This window comes from Corythoichthys intestinalis, chromosome 21, assembly GCF_030265065.1.
Source record: "Corythoichthys intestinalis isolate RoL2023-P3 chromosome 21, ASM3026506v1, whole genome shotgun sequence".
NCBI lineage: Eukaryota > Metazoa > Chordata > Actinopteri > Syngnathiformes > Syngnathidae > Corythoichthys > Corythoichthys intestinalis.
The window spans coordinates 17,809,228-17,824,810 of record NC_080415.1 but is presented as its reverse complement, the minus strand read 5'-3'; the positions used below and the strand labels follow the sequence as shown (position 1 = coordinate 17,824,810).

Here is a 15,583-nt window from a genome sequence, read left to right as displayed (position 1 = left end):
GCTGATTTTGCGGATTAATACTTTTATTTTTTGCATCACGCCAGCCAAACGGCTGCAGAAAAATCATTCTTTATGCGGGAGAGGCGTATGCGCCTTTTTGGAGTTTCAAAAGGTTCCCATTCACCGTGGATATTTACTGTGGGACCATTGGACTTACAAGGAAGTGAGTAAACATCTTGTTTTGTATTATGTCAAATACGAATACAGTGATTACAAAGTAAACACTATAAAATTCCTTTAAATAAAGGACTACTTACGTTTGATCATTGATAGGCATGTAAAAAGCTATCCTCACGCTCATTAGCAGTTAGCTGTTAGCACGTTAGCTACACAACAATTCCAGCCACCCTCCTCAAGGGAACGAACTGTAAATTGCTCTCCGCCGGGCGGTTTGTCAAATAATCCAGGCTAGTTATGTGTGATTTTCCACTTCGAAGACTTTGAAACATCCCTCGGTTCGGGTTAGCATGTCGGCTAGCTGTCACTCCTTCTGGTCTGTTTACATTCTCCGAAGCCGGGGAAGGGAAATTACATATGTCCGATTTAGGTGTCATAAAATATCGTTCGGCAGGTGTGACAGTAAAGGTAAAGTCGACTGTTTTGACCATTATGGAGTAATTTTGCCATGTCGTCTTGAATAAATGGATTTTTATTATTTTATATTCCATTTAGCACAAGTTATTTGTCATGACCATGCCATTTATTTAGCAATTGGGGAAAGTACTTGGGTAAAAAGAATATCCTGTAAAAATATTGAAGTAAAGAGACAGAAACAATGACATTTTGCCGCTCTCTTCGTCGCGTTTTCCTCATTGTGAATAGTTCCCCCTCGACGGGCTGACTGGTCCTTCTCAAGCCATTTATATAGGTATTGGGGAAAAATACTTGGATAAAAAGAATATCCTGTAAAAATATTGAAGTAAAGAGACAGAAACAATGACATTTTGCCGCTCTCTTCGTCACGTTTTCCTCATTGTGAATAGTTCCCCCTCGATGGGCTGACTCGTCCTTCTCAAGCCATTTATATAGCTATTGGGGAAAATACTTGGATAAAAAGAATATCCTGTAAAAATATTGGGAGTAGAGAGACTGAAACAATGACATTTTGCAGCTCTCTTCGTCTCGTTTTCCTCGTTCTGAACAATTCCCCCTCAATGGGCTGAATAGTAAAACCGATGAGCCTAGTCTACCGCTGACGTCATCCACCTGTTGGGGACGCTAAAGCCCTATAATTGTAGGCGTGGCTAACCGGCAGATTAAAAGACTAATTTCTCGTCATCTGCGCTTTGCTAAATTGTTGTATATGGTCGAATCGTCTCAAAATATGATTCTAATTCACATAATAATGCCATTTAAGACTTTTTTTCTGGTGTCGTATTCTCTTTAAATACAGTATACAAACTGTATATATAATAATAATTGTGATTTTTTTTTTAAATGATCAAAATGTCACTTGCCCTATAAAGGGTTAAATGTCTAAAGTGTTATATCAAACCAAAAATAGTCACTTGCTTCATGAAGGGTCAAATGTTTTAAGTGTCAACTTTTGAATAGCTGTACACTGCAGTGACCAATGTCCCTCAAAGAGTTATAATCACAAAACACATAAAAACTTACTGAAGTGCAGTCGACTTGTTTCATTTAGCTTTTGAATCATTTTATTGGAGTGACTTAGTGTTGTATTTTGTCAATGAAAATATTTCATCAACGAACAATTTTTTTCCATGTCGATGACATAATGATCACAAGCTAAAAACGTCATTTGGCAGACTAGAACATAACAAGATGAATGCCAGTTTTCGTCTGCCGAGACAAAAATGCGATCGTTTCTGTCATATGTTCACAATTCGTGACATTTTCATATCGTACGTCAGCTTTCATCGTGGCAGTGTTTAGGTCGTGTCACTCATGTAAGATGTGCTGCGCCTCTCCCTCATTCTCCTCACCGTAGTTTAGAATGTGTATCAAGCTAGGCTGCACTATATCTTGCTTGTTTGGAAACACGGAAAGATTTGTTTTCTTATCTTGGCAAGAGAGAATATGTAAACTTGCTCTTTACTGAGCGATCATCAGATGCTAAATGTAATCCTAGCGTTAGCGTAGTGTAGCAGATGATCGTTCGTTGAGTTCAGTTTGCATTGCCGTGTTAGGCCGCTCGTGTCTCCTCTATTTATAGTCTCTCTACCGGAAAGGCGTGCGACCAAAGAGTTCCCCTCCCGGAACAAAACATGTGTTGAGAGAAATGGTGGAGGAAATGTTTTGTATTCATAAATGTGTCCTCAGTTGATGTTGAAATAATGGTCCTATTGCTTGTTATTATTGACATATTATCTTTTCGCCACAAGATGGCAGGATGGGACATAATTGTCTAAAGTGCTACTTTCATTACTTCTTCTTGTTTGACTTTGATGACTTTGATTTGGGGGATTGCCTGTGAAGACAGCAATAAGAGAGGATGTATCCGCATGTCAATGGAAATTAAATACGCCGAGTTTTGGCTAAAAGACAACTTATTCTCCGTCAATTCTTCCTACGAATGCAACGTTGAGCTGCAACCACCTCAACAACATGCCTCACATGAGTTCCAGAGGTGAATTCTGTTACAAGGCAGTGGTCACTACTGTGGCATCGCGTTAGCATTAGCTTCAGAATGGGAAGCGTCCTCTCAAAACACTGACCAGTCTAAAGCAGAGCCACATGTTTTTTCTGGCCAGTAAGTCTAAAGGATGTGAAACACTTAGACAACTTTTTTTTTTCTTACACACAGTCCGTGGCTCCTAGGTAGATTTAATTGAAAATAATTTGGGGGCATGTCTGACAGAGCCAATTCAATCAGAATATGCCAGTAGAATACAAATGCTAAAATACTTGCTAAAATCAATATCTTAAATCTTGGGAGTAGGAGAGGAACAATTATATTTGTATTGATAGAATCTCTGCTACAGACAAAACCATCCTCTATTTGTAAAGCATTGATTGAGAAAGCAGACATTTATTGGGTGGCCAAACACAATTGGCAGCCACTTTCCTCTTCGGTGCCATCTCTGAAAATGCTAATATTGAAAAATGCACTTCATATTTGAACGGATGAGATGAAATGTCAGGTGACAACGACAGTGTAACATACATTGGAAAACTGTCTGTTTTGTAAAGTGCAATTTCTGATCCATTGTTAAGTGACTAAAAAAATATTTTGCCAGTGTTGCTCAAACATCACAGTATCTAATTGTTGACTAACTGACCTGTCTTGGTGTGTGGGGCTCCTGGTAGCTGGGCAGAATCTTCAAAACCACACTGCCGCTCGCTTCCTTCAGCATCTCTTGCAAGACTTTGGGGTCGTTGCCCACTTCCTTGCCATTCACCTCCTTGATGATGTCCCCCACGTGAAGTAGACCTTGCTGGTCGATCATGCCGCCGTGGAGGATTCTGGCGATAACAAGCTCGCCACTCTCCACACGGAACGTCACTCCCTTTACACACAAGTGTTTCATGCTGAGCAAAATGTCATCACTTACTAAAGTCCAATACAGTAATCTCCTTGCTGCTCTGCTGCAATCACTCTGCTTTCATGAACGTCTGCAGGAATCATTTACTGAACTGAAATAACAGTATTTGGACCAGTTTAAAGGGAACGACAACACCTAGTATAAATGACCTTCATGTTTGTGCCGAGTATTTAAGGGTGAAAAGGTGAATTTCGTAGACCTCTGAGAATGAAGAAAACAAAGACGAAAAATTATACCGCTTACGAGGGCAGCCAATTTGGGACCACGCACATAAACACTGATATACTTCAACTCCGCTATTTGGGACAATATGACATCACGAGGAAATGAACAAACTAGAAAATGGTAAAATGCATGAAAAAACGGTATAGCGGTTTGATAACAGTAAGTCTTAACGGTGGAATTTAATTGAAAATATTGGGAGCAACATTTAACAATGTTCAATTCTTTACTTTATGACACACCGTTACTCACTATCCACCATCTCCAGTCGGGATTTGAATCCACGGCGTCAACTTGGCGGTCAAATGTGCCAACTACTGACCTGGATGATGTGCTTTGAGTGTAGAAGATTAGGAAAACATGACTCCCTGACACCTTAAAACAGTGTCCTGTTGTCTAAAGTTGACGTCTTGGGTTCAAACTTGTTACAGTAGGGGCATACCAAAAAAGAGCACTGTTATACATATATAATTTTTACAGTTTGATGTAAAACAGTTATACAGTATTCCATAGACTTCACCATCAGTTGACGAGACAGCTCCCACAAACATTACGCCACGCCTTCTCATTGAGAGCCGACCCAGGCAGAGAATTTAGCTTTCACTGTGATAAACTCAAACACGCTGCGTTTAAATGCCGGATTTAAGTGGAAAAGGGATGAAAGTTTAACTGCATACAAGCAGGCAGGAATGTCTCAAGAGTCATTTGGTCGAGAATTCAAGGTAATTATTATATAAAATAGCCCCATGCATGCACTCTGAAAGGTTGTGAAAAAAATGAATGGAAAAAATGTGCGCAACTTTTGTTCGAAATATTTACGCAAAATGAATGATAACTGCCTGTTTTTGTTGTTGTTGTTGTTTTAACCAAGAAGACTGTTCTATGTTCATATCTATAGAAATTCCGGGATGTGTATTTATTTACAATTATTTTCAAATGAAAAAGCTCTTTCTTTTGTGATTGCAGCCATGTTGTATCCATACAAAGTATCCGTAACTTTACATTCAAATGAACAGGTCATTTTCGGCCAACAGCCCTTTTTTTTGAGTTAAAAAGGAGTATTTTAGACACTTCTGCATCCATACAAAAAAAAAAAGAAATCGCCTTTTACATGTTTTATTTGATGTACATTTTTAATCTAAAAATGACGAGGGCCAGATAGCCGGCAAGCCGTGCCTCCGTGCTGAGGCAATAGTAACATCGGAAATAAACCTAAATAAATTGTAATTGCAAATAGAAAAATGCAAATTAAGTTAAGTAAAATTAAGATTATTCTGCATGCTTTCCTCAAAAATTAATTTTCTGGTGTGAAAATTGAGTGATTTATTTGCTGTTGAAAACTAAATTGAAAAATGTTGTTGAAAAATAAAATTACTATTTTGGGCAAAGTCCTATACGATATGTTAAATATTGCTATTGGTCCTGACAATATACATACAGTAGGTGATTATCTCTGCATTTGGTAATTTTCTGTGCTTCAAGCAGAAAATTTGAGAATTTTATAGCCATTTTTTGTTATACTTGTATTAAAAATAATTAATCGGGATTTTATTAGGGAAAGACTTTGAATTTTTTGATGTCACTGCTGATTGAGGCTCAAATATGCCTAAGGGAGGTGCCTGTTTTGGTTGTAGATCGCTAACGGCTTTGGTTTTGAAAACATTTTAAGTTTTTGAAAATAGGGCCCCTACAAATCGGCCCCGAGCCCAGTGTCCCGTCAACTGATCGTGAAGTCTATGAGTATTCATTCATTCATCGTCTGAGCCGCTTATTCCCACGAGGGTGGTAGGGGTCCTGGAGCCTACCCCAGCTAACAATGGCCAAGAGGCTGGTTGCCAGCCATTCACAAACAACCATCCGCACACACACTTATACCTACGGACAATTTGGAGTGTTCAATCAGCCAACCATGCATGTTTCTGGGATGTGGGAGAATGCCTTCTTGCAACCAATGTTGATTTCTCTCAAAGCAAAATCCGCGTGTGTCCGTCTTGCGGGTAAATAATGAAACTGCGACGCCTTCATAAATCGTCAGATTTCAAGCATGTCGTCATATGTCCAGACAAATGACGAGTCAAATTTTACGTCGGATGTAGAAAGTATCGTCTTTCGAAGCGATTGTATGTCAATGGTACTACTGTAGTTGAATTTGTGAATACTGAACAGCAAGGGGAATATTGTATTTCAGAGTAGACTAGACTGTATTAAGCAACAACACTAGTGATCGAAAGGTAATGAACCGACTACAGATAAATCGTCTTTTGTGTCTTGAAGTAAAACACGTTTTAACTTCTTTTAAACAAGCCTTCCTTTTCGCAAAGCAGGATGTGTGGAAAACACAAATCCTATGCCTTATTATTATGATTGATTGCTACATTGAATTCATATCTCATTATCTGTGTGAGATTATTTCCCAACCACTTACCAGGTGCTCACCAGCCACCTTGCGGATGCCTACCATCCTCACGGCATCAGGGGGCACCGGCTGATTGTTGAGGGCTGCGTCCATGAAGGCGCAAGGGCTGGGAGGAGGCGTTTCGTAGTTTTTGGAAGCGACAGAATCATGGGTCTCCAGGAGGGACTTTAGATGACAAAAAATATTGTAAATTGCAAGGAGATGATGGCAATATCACGCTCCAATGCAAATATGCTTGAGATCACTTTACTGTGAGGCCTACAGGAGCTACAAATCAATCATATCGATGCTGGCACAATATGCACCATTAAGCATAAACTCCGGTCTAGCTCGCACGCTTTTTCATTGCAAGCACAGTTTGCAGTGAGATTTAGAGGCTCTGTTTAAAAACCTGAAAGTGAGGCTCCTTCAGGATGCGGACCAGCTCTTCAGCTGCTTGGCTCCTGTGTGCCAGAGGGTTGAGCTCCTTGAGGATGTCCTGGACCAGCTCCACGTTGTTCTCCCTCACTGCTTCCAACTTGGGTTCTTCAAAGCGCTCATGAGCCTTGGATGTTTAGGAGAGGGCAGATGGTACATGAGTCGAATTTTGGCCAGCAAGTTTCAAGTGTGCGGACTGTTGGTTCAGATTCAATTACTGCGGAACTAACAATGACTAAATAATTAAATAATAAAAAGACACAAGAACTGTATGATACGCTCAGCAAAAACTTGTTCTCTGATCATGTGCCCTTTGCGTTTGTGTGTTCTGTGAAACATTAATATTTCAGGGAAACATGAATTTTTCAATTTCCCCTGCTTACAGTCAAGGTTTCTATATTTCTGATCCAGGGTTAGCAGCAGTAATTCCCTGACTCCTTCCAAGTTAAGGACTCATGAATGTACTTTATTTATATGTGTATAATACGCATAAAATTCATGCAAAGTGGCAATCCAATATGTCCTTGAATTGTAAGCATTTTTATGCATGTACAAGTACTATAACAATCCTTAGTCATTATCAGTTAATCAAAACAAGCTTGCATTGGCAGCATTCAGTGTAACCTGCTGAAGCAATCTGTCAGTGTTTGGCTTTTGGACAACAAGCAGGCAAAGGCATTTTGTTTTATCGAAACTACAGAATTTTTAGAGAATATGTTTAAAAGCTCCTTAAATCTTTGAGATGTAAATCACTTTTTAACTCATTTACTTCCAGCCCAGGTGTATAAAAGGCTTCAAACATATGATTAAACCATATAACACAGATTTTGTTCCCAGGTTCTAAGTGGTGTTTTCTAGTTTGTTTCGTAACATTGACATGTTAAAACACTTTGGGTTTGTGGTCATTACTTTGAAATTATATATTTTTTTCTTAATGTTGTAGTTTGTAATGCTTTTATATATGTATATATATATATATATATAAGGCGGAAAACACTTAGGTGACTTGAAGTTCCGCTCAGAGACCCCCAATTTGGGCAAATTTCAAAATTGTCCGATTTGCACGTGTGATACATCATTGGAAAGCTTAAAATCTCAGTTTTCTAGTGGAATAAAAATTTTAAATAGGAGGGCATGTAAAAAAACAAACAAACAAACAATTAAACAGCAAAACCTTAACTGGAGGCGAGAGCAGAATTAAGGAGGCCACGATTTTAAATGATGTTATCGCGTACTTACCTTGTTTCAATCCAAAAACTCCATGTAGCACGTTTCACCGAGTGTCAAGACACAGCTGTGAATGGCCACAGCTGGATTTTTGGGGAATTTTATGGGTGAAACATGGTCATATAACAAGGGCCGCGATGCAGAAATCGTAGACAACAAGGAGTGGTTGAGATTTTCTTTTTCATATAGTTACCCTTTTAAACATTATTTTTCCATTTTTCTTTGTTTGGATCGATTATTTATCATCTAACATAACGGGGAAAATGCGACAGTAACAAAAAAATACAATTAAACGATAGTTATGAGGTAGATATCCGTGACTTTTTTACAGACGCCATTTTTTTCATTGTGACATAATTTGTTTAAAAAGTTTAAAATATGCGAGTGAATAATTTTTTTTAAAGTCGTTTTCTTTTTTTTAAACTAAATATTAGACATCAATTAATGATTCGAAGCTAAAAATGACAGACATTTTGAATAATAAATATAATACTTACCTTCTTTTTATAGCTAGGTTGAAACAAAAGCGGTTGCGCGACGTCTGTAAACGGGGGTTTTCAGGTTAAAACAGACCAATTAAAAATAGTTCAGGGGCCTAATGCACCATGAATCTGCTATGGCAGCATAAAGACATATTGTTCTATCAAACAGTTGTTTTGGCTTAAAATACTGCAGTTTCTTTTAAAGAGTGCAAGAGCAGAAACTGCTTTTTCAGTCTTGTCTGTGTTTTCCGCCGTATATATTTATGTAAATTTTCCTCCTTATTTTATAGACTTAGTTTGACCTGAAACACGAAGAAATGACATTTAACATAATATTTTCTGCATAACTGGGATGTAAAATTGGAAATCCTCTAATTTAAACAAAACCAAACTTTTACCTTTTTAGTGGCAGTTTTTCATTTAGTTTGAACCCAAGCAACACAAATAAAATGATTACAAGCCAGGAACATTTTTCTCCCCATAACATGGTGTTACTTGTTTGAGATGATCACAATTTTTATTTTAGTGACTTCAACATCCACTGATTAACATGTTTGGTTGACAGAGATGTGTACTAGGGGTGGGAACCTCTGAATACCTCACGATACGATACGATTTGCTCACGATGGCAATCATGCAATCACACGTGCAGCCAGTTAAAATGGATTAAAGTTGACTCAACCTCTGTTCTGTGTCCTTGTGTGTGCCACATTGCGCATAGAGAAAAGAAAGATGAAAGACCAAAGAACTGTTTAGGGACTTGGGAAGCAAAATTGTGAGGAAGCATGGGCAATCTCAAGGCTACAAGTCCATCTCCAAAGACCTGAATGTTCCTGTGTCTACCGTGCGCCGTGTCATCAATAGGTGTAAAGCCCATGGCACTGTGGCCAACCTCCCTAGATGTGGACGGAAAAGAGAAATTGACGAGAGATTTTAACGAAAGATTGTGCGGATGGTGCATAAAGAACCTCGACTAACATCCAAACAAGTTCAAGGTGTCCTGCAGTCCGAGGGTACAACAGTGTCAGCCCGTACTATCCGTCGGTGTTTGAATGAAAAGGAACTTTATGGTAGGATACCCAGGAAGACCCCACTTCTGACCCAGAGACATAAAAAAGGCAGGCTGGAGTTTGCCAAAACTTACCTGAGAAAGACAAAAACGTGTTGGAAGAATGTTCTCTGGTCATGTGAGACAAAAGTAGAGCTTTTTGGGAAAAGGCATCAACATAGAGTTTACAGGGGAAAAAAACGAGGCCTTCAAAGAAAAGAACACGGTCCCCACAGTCAAACATGGCGGAGGTTCCCTGGTGTTTTGGGGGTACTTTGCTGCCTCTGGAACTGGACTGCTTGACGGTGTGCATGAAGACTACCAACAATTTTTGCAATGTATTGTAGGGCCCAGTGTGAGAAAGATGGGTCTCCCTCATATGTCATGGGTCTTCCAGCAGGACAATGACCCAAAACACTTCAAAAAGTGTTTGAGAGAAAGCAATGGAGACTTCTAAAGTGGCCAGCAATGAACCCAGACCTGAATCCCATAGAACACCTGTGGAGAAAAATAGCAGTTTGGAGAATGCACCCTTCAAATCTCAGAGACCTGGAGCAGTCGGCCCAAGAAGATTGGTTTAAGATTCCAGCAGAGCATTGTAAGAAACTCAGTGATGGATACCCGAAGTGGTTGTTCGCAGTTATTTTGTCTAAAGTTTGCGCTACCACGTATTAGGCTGAGGCTGCCAATACTTTTGTGCGGCCCATTTATGGAGTTTTGTGTAAAATGATAATGATTTTTTCCCCTCCATTCTCTTTGTGTTTTTTCATTGCAATCAAAACAAATGAAGATATTACTACCAACGCATTTGAAATCGCAATCAATTTCTAGGAGATATTGACCATTATCTGACAGAATTGCAGGGCTGCCAATACTTTTGGCCAGCAGTGTATACACAGTGTCAAATGTGGAAGTGTACTGAAAGAGCGACAACGGTAGACGCCTGCCGCGAGCGTGTGCCTAATTGTGCGTTTGTGCGGTGCTGTGCGTAAATGGTAAGTAAACCTCGCAATCATCATTCATATTTACAGGGAAAAAATGTTAAGAATACTACACCAGGTATATGTATGGTATTTACAGAATGTGTGCTGTGGTAGTTAGTACATGGCCACCGACTGCGATCATTTGCTGCCAGCCTTTCTCAATCAAAATGAATTGTACGTCTATCACCATTAATAGCAGTCAAAGAGTTAATTCTGCTTCCGTTTTAATTACATGGTGTGGAAAAACCTACCAATCTAATTCTGTCAACACACCAGATTATATCATCACCTTGATGGCGATAAAACCTGCCCCCTCAAGGCTTTTGGACAGTGACGTCAGAGTAAACCAATTTCCATCTTGGTAAGTGTTATGATATTTCATGGTGTCGTGACATCATTGACAAAGGATTGCTTCTCAAATCCCAAGCTCCAATTTTATCTTCAATATGTGTGATCTACAGATGCATGGATTGGTCAATAAAACAGCCATCAGACGACTCGTAAACTTCACATCTTGATTTCCACTGCAGCATTTCCAGCTAAATGTCAGACGGTCATAAAATGGAATTAGAGTCTCATAACCACTGGACACTGTATATAGCATTGTCTTAAAGATTGAGCTTGCTTGGGAAACATTTAGCAGCATTCTCTGGAAGAGAAACGTATAAAAATCGCCAACTCTTGGACGTAAATCAGAACCTTTAACATGCCTTATGTCTCACGTTTAAGATTATTGTTAGTCCAATCACGGTCAGATTCTGTATATAATTACAGATTGGCTTGATTGCTTCATTCTATTGTGAGTGTGGCACAATCAATGCAATTCACCAAAGTCATCCAGTGGGAGAATAGCTCTTTATTGCTCTGATCACGTGAGCTGCCTCGATCTGCACGCAATAGCTTGTTAAGTGTTTATGGATTCACCACCGGAGTTGAGAGTGTCTATAACCCTGGAAAAAATGCTTTACATCAATCTGCGAGCCATGTTTATTGGCTCGTGCCTGGGCAGAATAGCTTCTTCCACTGGGTTTTCAAATATCCTCAAAGGTGTGACGCACTAAAACAGCATTTAAGGTCCATTTTTCTGGATCGAGTCAATAACAGCTTGTTTATTGGTGTTAAAAATAAACTTTGTGGCCGTTATTTATGAAAGGGAACCACGAATATAAAGACTTGTAGTTCTTAAAAAATAAATGTATTATGAGTTAAAATAATTTGTTATTCAAATCTTCTTGATGTTTTCATTTTTATACAATTTGTAAAATTAGTTTAACTAGTATACTATAGACAGCATTGTTGTTGACGTCGCAGGGCGTTGACGTCACAGGGTTACGCTGCCGGGCTTCCAGAGTATGACTCAAGCGACATAAGCATGTCATCTGTTCAGCCCTTTCAATTTGAACCCGAGAGGAACATTAATGAGCATGACAGCACCGTCGATATTTCACAAAACGAGCAGTAGATGCAAAATGAACAGGAAAGCCGAGATGAGACGAGACGAGGGTTGGACAAAACCGGTGTTCAGCCAAAATGTGCTACACCGGCGAAACTTCCTACACAAGGCGAATTTGACACCCAAAGTATTACCGTGCGCTTTCAACTTGATTTGTTTAGATGCATACAGACAGAACATATTAAAGATGCCCTAAGAAAATAATTAAACGTACTAATATCAAATAAGTGTGGTTTAAATACTAATTTGGTCAACAGATCACCAATCTGCTTTAAATGTACCACAAGAAAACACAATGCTTAAAAGTATGAGAGGGAAACACATGAAAACGTATTTTGAGGCAATGAAAAGGTAATAAAAAAAAGGATGAAAAAACAAATACTAAGTACTCTGTTAGATGTCTCGCTGCGTAAGGAATTACAGAAAACCGGTAGTGTTCGTCTAGTGAAAGTGGAAAACTACGTCATCATCCAGAGCGTCCATTGCACGCATAAAACATGGCGCTCTCCGTAGATCAAAACATGTACTAAATATTATAGATTTTTAAATCAATGGCAATATTTTATGTGTTTCTAATAACATTTTAATAGAAGAGAACAATTTTGGCTTATTTGAGCCTACAAGTCTTTAAGCCCATGGTTCCCTTTAAGAAGATTAAAAACATATATATATATATATATATTTTTTTTTTAACAAAAGCATGAGTTAGAACTTTTTTATTTCATCTTCGTGCATGGCAAACTGAATGACAGAATATGAGAACAACCACCAGGATAACAGTCTGCCACCGCAGGGCCTGTTCAACTTTTACACCAGTACTTCAAAAAGAGGAACTACATGCAAAAGGTATTACATTTTTGTGTGAAATTGAATAGCAAGTCAAAGTGCATATGGGAAGAATGCGTTTACATCATAACTGCAAAATTTCATTTTATATCCACTTCAAAGCAGGATGAGAACTTGGAAGTGGGAAGTTTTAGGGCGGAAGTATTGGTTTAATCTTGGAAAAGCTTCACACTGACATCCAAATGCAACTTTCAATTTTTATCCAATTGAACAAAATAACAAGGTCACATGATGATGACATTCAAATATGAGATTTTACTGATGTGGAAAATGTGCTGCCAATTACATAATGGCATTTTGTGAAAATTACATTGTAATTGAAACAGGCAGTTAATATGAAATTGTATATTTGTATTGGGTAAATTATTCACACATTAAAGGCAACTTAACTCATTTACTGCCAGCCACCCGCAGTTCAAATCAATTGGACGTCTATCGCTGTCAGTGGCAGGCAACATGTCGATTATTAATTTGGGGAAACTCCTGCCAATAAAAACCTTGGTGTCAAGGTTCTCACCTACGTTCTTAAAGATTAACTCTTACCGACATTTTCATTGGTAAATGCTGTCTGCCATTCACTCCTAATTAGAAGTTTGTTTGCGCCACCAGTCAAGCGCGTCAAGCAGAGCTGCTCTGGTCTCTGATGGCCTTGTAACCTTTTGTTCTAGCGGCTCATTAGCACAACAGACAATGGGGGAAAATGGCACAAATGCTCCAAATAATGTAACTGAGATCATTTTTGTCCATGCAACTTTGTAACAGTGGCTACATAAAGATGTTGACATTCATTACTAATAAATAAAAGACTTAGTATGATTCTGTTCTCACCACTGGGCTCTCCATGATTCCTTTGAGGAAGATGAGGTCCAGGTCATTGGCAGTTGTGGAGCTGATGCTGTCACTCAGGGTGTCCAAAGCCTGATGCATGGCTATACAAGAGACAAATGAAAAAAATGACTTATTCCGCTACCGACGGGATTCATTACAAGCTAGAAGATGACGAAAATCGCAAAGCAGTAAGTTATTGAAGGACTCTTTAGAATTCTTAAGCAGGTGCGGTATAGAGAGTACGGCAGGTAAAATATGTACACTATTTGCAGCTCCCTACTCAAAAACGAATTGATACCAAAGGGCTTACCAAAGTATGTTGATGTATGACAACTTTGCTTTAAAATACTCAAGTAGTTACTAAGCATTCAGAAACCAACTTTTCTCAGCCAATAGTTTTTAGTTCCAATGCACATTTATAGCTAAAGTGTTAAACCCAGAGTAATATATAAATAGATAAATAAATAAAAAGCATGATTTACAGTGCTGGCCAAAAGTATTGGCACCCCTGCAATTCTGTAGGATAATTCTCAATTTCTCTCAGAAAATGATTGCAATTACAAATGCTTTGGTAGTAATATCTTCATTTATTTTGCTTGCAATGAAAAAACGCAAAAGAGAATGAAAAAAAAATTACATCAATATCATTTTACACAAAACTCCAAAAATGGGCTGGACAAAAGTATCGGCACCCTCAGCCTAATACTACTTAGTAGCACAACCTTTAGACAAAATAACTGCGAACTGGAATCATTGCTGGCCACTTTAGTCTCCAGTGCTTTCTCTCAAACCATTTTGTAGTGGTTTTTGAAGTGTGTTTTGGGTCATTGTCCTGCTGGGAGACCCATGACCTCTGAGGGAGACCCAGCTTTCTTACACTGGGCCCTACATTATGCCGTAAAATTTGTTGGTAGTCTTCAGACTTCATAATGCCATGCACAAGCAGTCCAGTGCCAGAGTAAGCAAAGCAACCCCAAAACATCAGGGAACCTCTGCCATCTTTGACTATAGGGACCGTGTTCTTCATCTGCCATGTTTGACTATAGGGACCGTGTTCTTTTCTTTGAAGGCCTTGTTTTTTTCCCTGTAAACTCTATGTTGATGCCTTTTCCCAAAAAGCTCTACTTTTGTCTCATCTGACCAGAGAACATTCTTCAAAAACGCTTTCGTCTTTCTCAGGTAAGTTTTGGCAAACTCGAGCCTGGCTTTTTTTTATGTGTGGCTTTTTTTATGTCTCTGGTTAATAAGTGGGGTCTTCCTGGGTATTCTACCATAGAGTCCCTTTTCATTCAGACGCTGACGGAAAGTACAGGTTGACACTGGAGTACCCTCGGACTGCAGGACAGCTTGAACTTGTTTGGATGTTAGTCGAGGTTCTTTATCCACCAGCCGCACAATCTTTTGTTGAAATCTCTCATCAATTTTTCTTTTCCGTCCACATCTAGGGAGGTTAGCCACAGTGCCATGGGCTTTACACTTGTTGATGTCATTGCGCACAGTAAAAACAGGAACATTCAGGTCTTTAGAGATAGCCTTGAGATTGCCTATGCTTCCTCACAATTTTGCTTCTCAAGTCCTCAGACAGTTCTTTGGTCTTTTTTCTTTTCTCCATGCTCAATGTGGTACACACAAGAACACAGGACAGAGGTTGAGTCCATTTTAATCCATTTTAACTGGCTGCACGTGTGATTTAGTTATTACCACCACCTGTTATGTGCCACAGGTAAGTAACAGAGGCTGTTAATTACACAAATTAGAGAAGCATCACATGATTTTCAAAGGGTGCCAATACTTTTGTCTGGCCCATTTTTGGACTTTTGTGTAAAATTACAATGATTTTTTTTGTTTTTTTAAATTTCCATTCTCTTTTGTTTGTTTTTTTAACTGCAAGCAAAATAAATGAAGATATTACTACCAAAGCATTTGTAATTGCAATCATTTCCTGGGAGAAATAGAGCATTATCTGACAGAAAAGGCAGCCAAAGGCAGAATCAAGGTTATTGATTGTTACCCTGCAGTCGGACAGCAGAAATCTGCAAGACTCAACATGCTTCGAAACAAACGTTTATACCTTTCTCTTAGCCACCTCATCTAATTCTGGTTTCAGACTCAGAGGCAAATACCCAGGCGAATAGATTAAGAATACTTAATTCTA

At 38.9% G+C, this 15,583-nt stretch overlaps 1 protein-coding gene across 2 annotated transcripts in view; it reads right to left on the bottom strand.

The window, feature by feature from the left end:
• mpp2b (MAGUK p55 scaffold protein 2b) overlaps positions 1-15,583 on the bottom strand; it is a 59,862-nt gene that overhangs the window by 11,402 nt on the left and 32,877 nt on the right. For both annotated transcript variants that reach the window (XM_057825542.1, XM_057825541.1), the window contains 4 exons: positions 13,429-13,529; positions 6,536-6,688; positions 6,154-6,309; positions 3,243-3,470 (listed from right to left, as the gene is read on the bottom strand). In XM_057825542.1, coding sequence (XP_057681525.1) covers positions 3,243-3,470; positions 6,154-6,309; positions 6,536-6,688; positions 13,429-13,529 — 638 coding nt within the window. The remainder of the gene's footprint in view (positions 1-3,242; positions 3,471-6,153; positions 6,310-6,535; positions 6,689-13,428; positions 13,530-15,583) is intronic.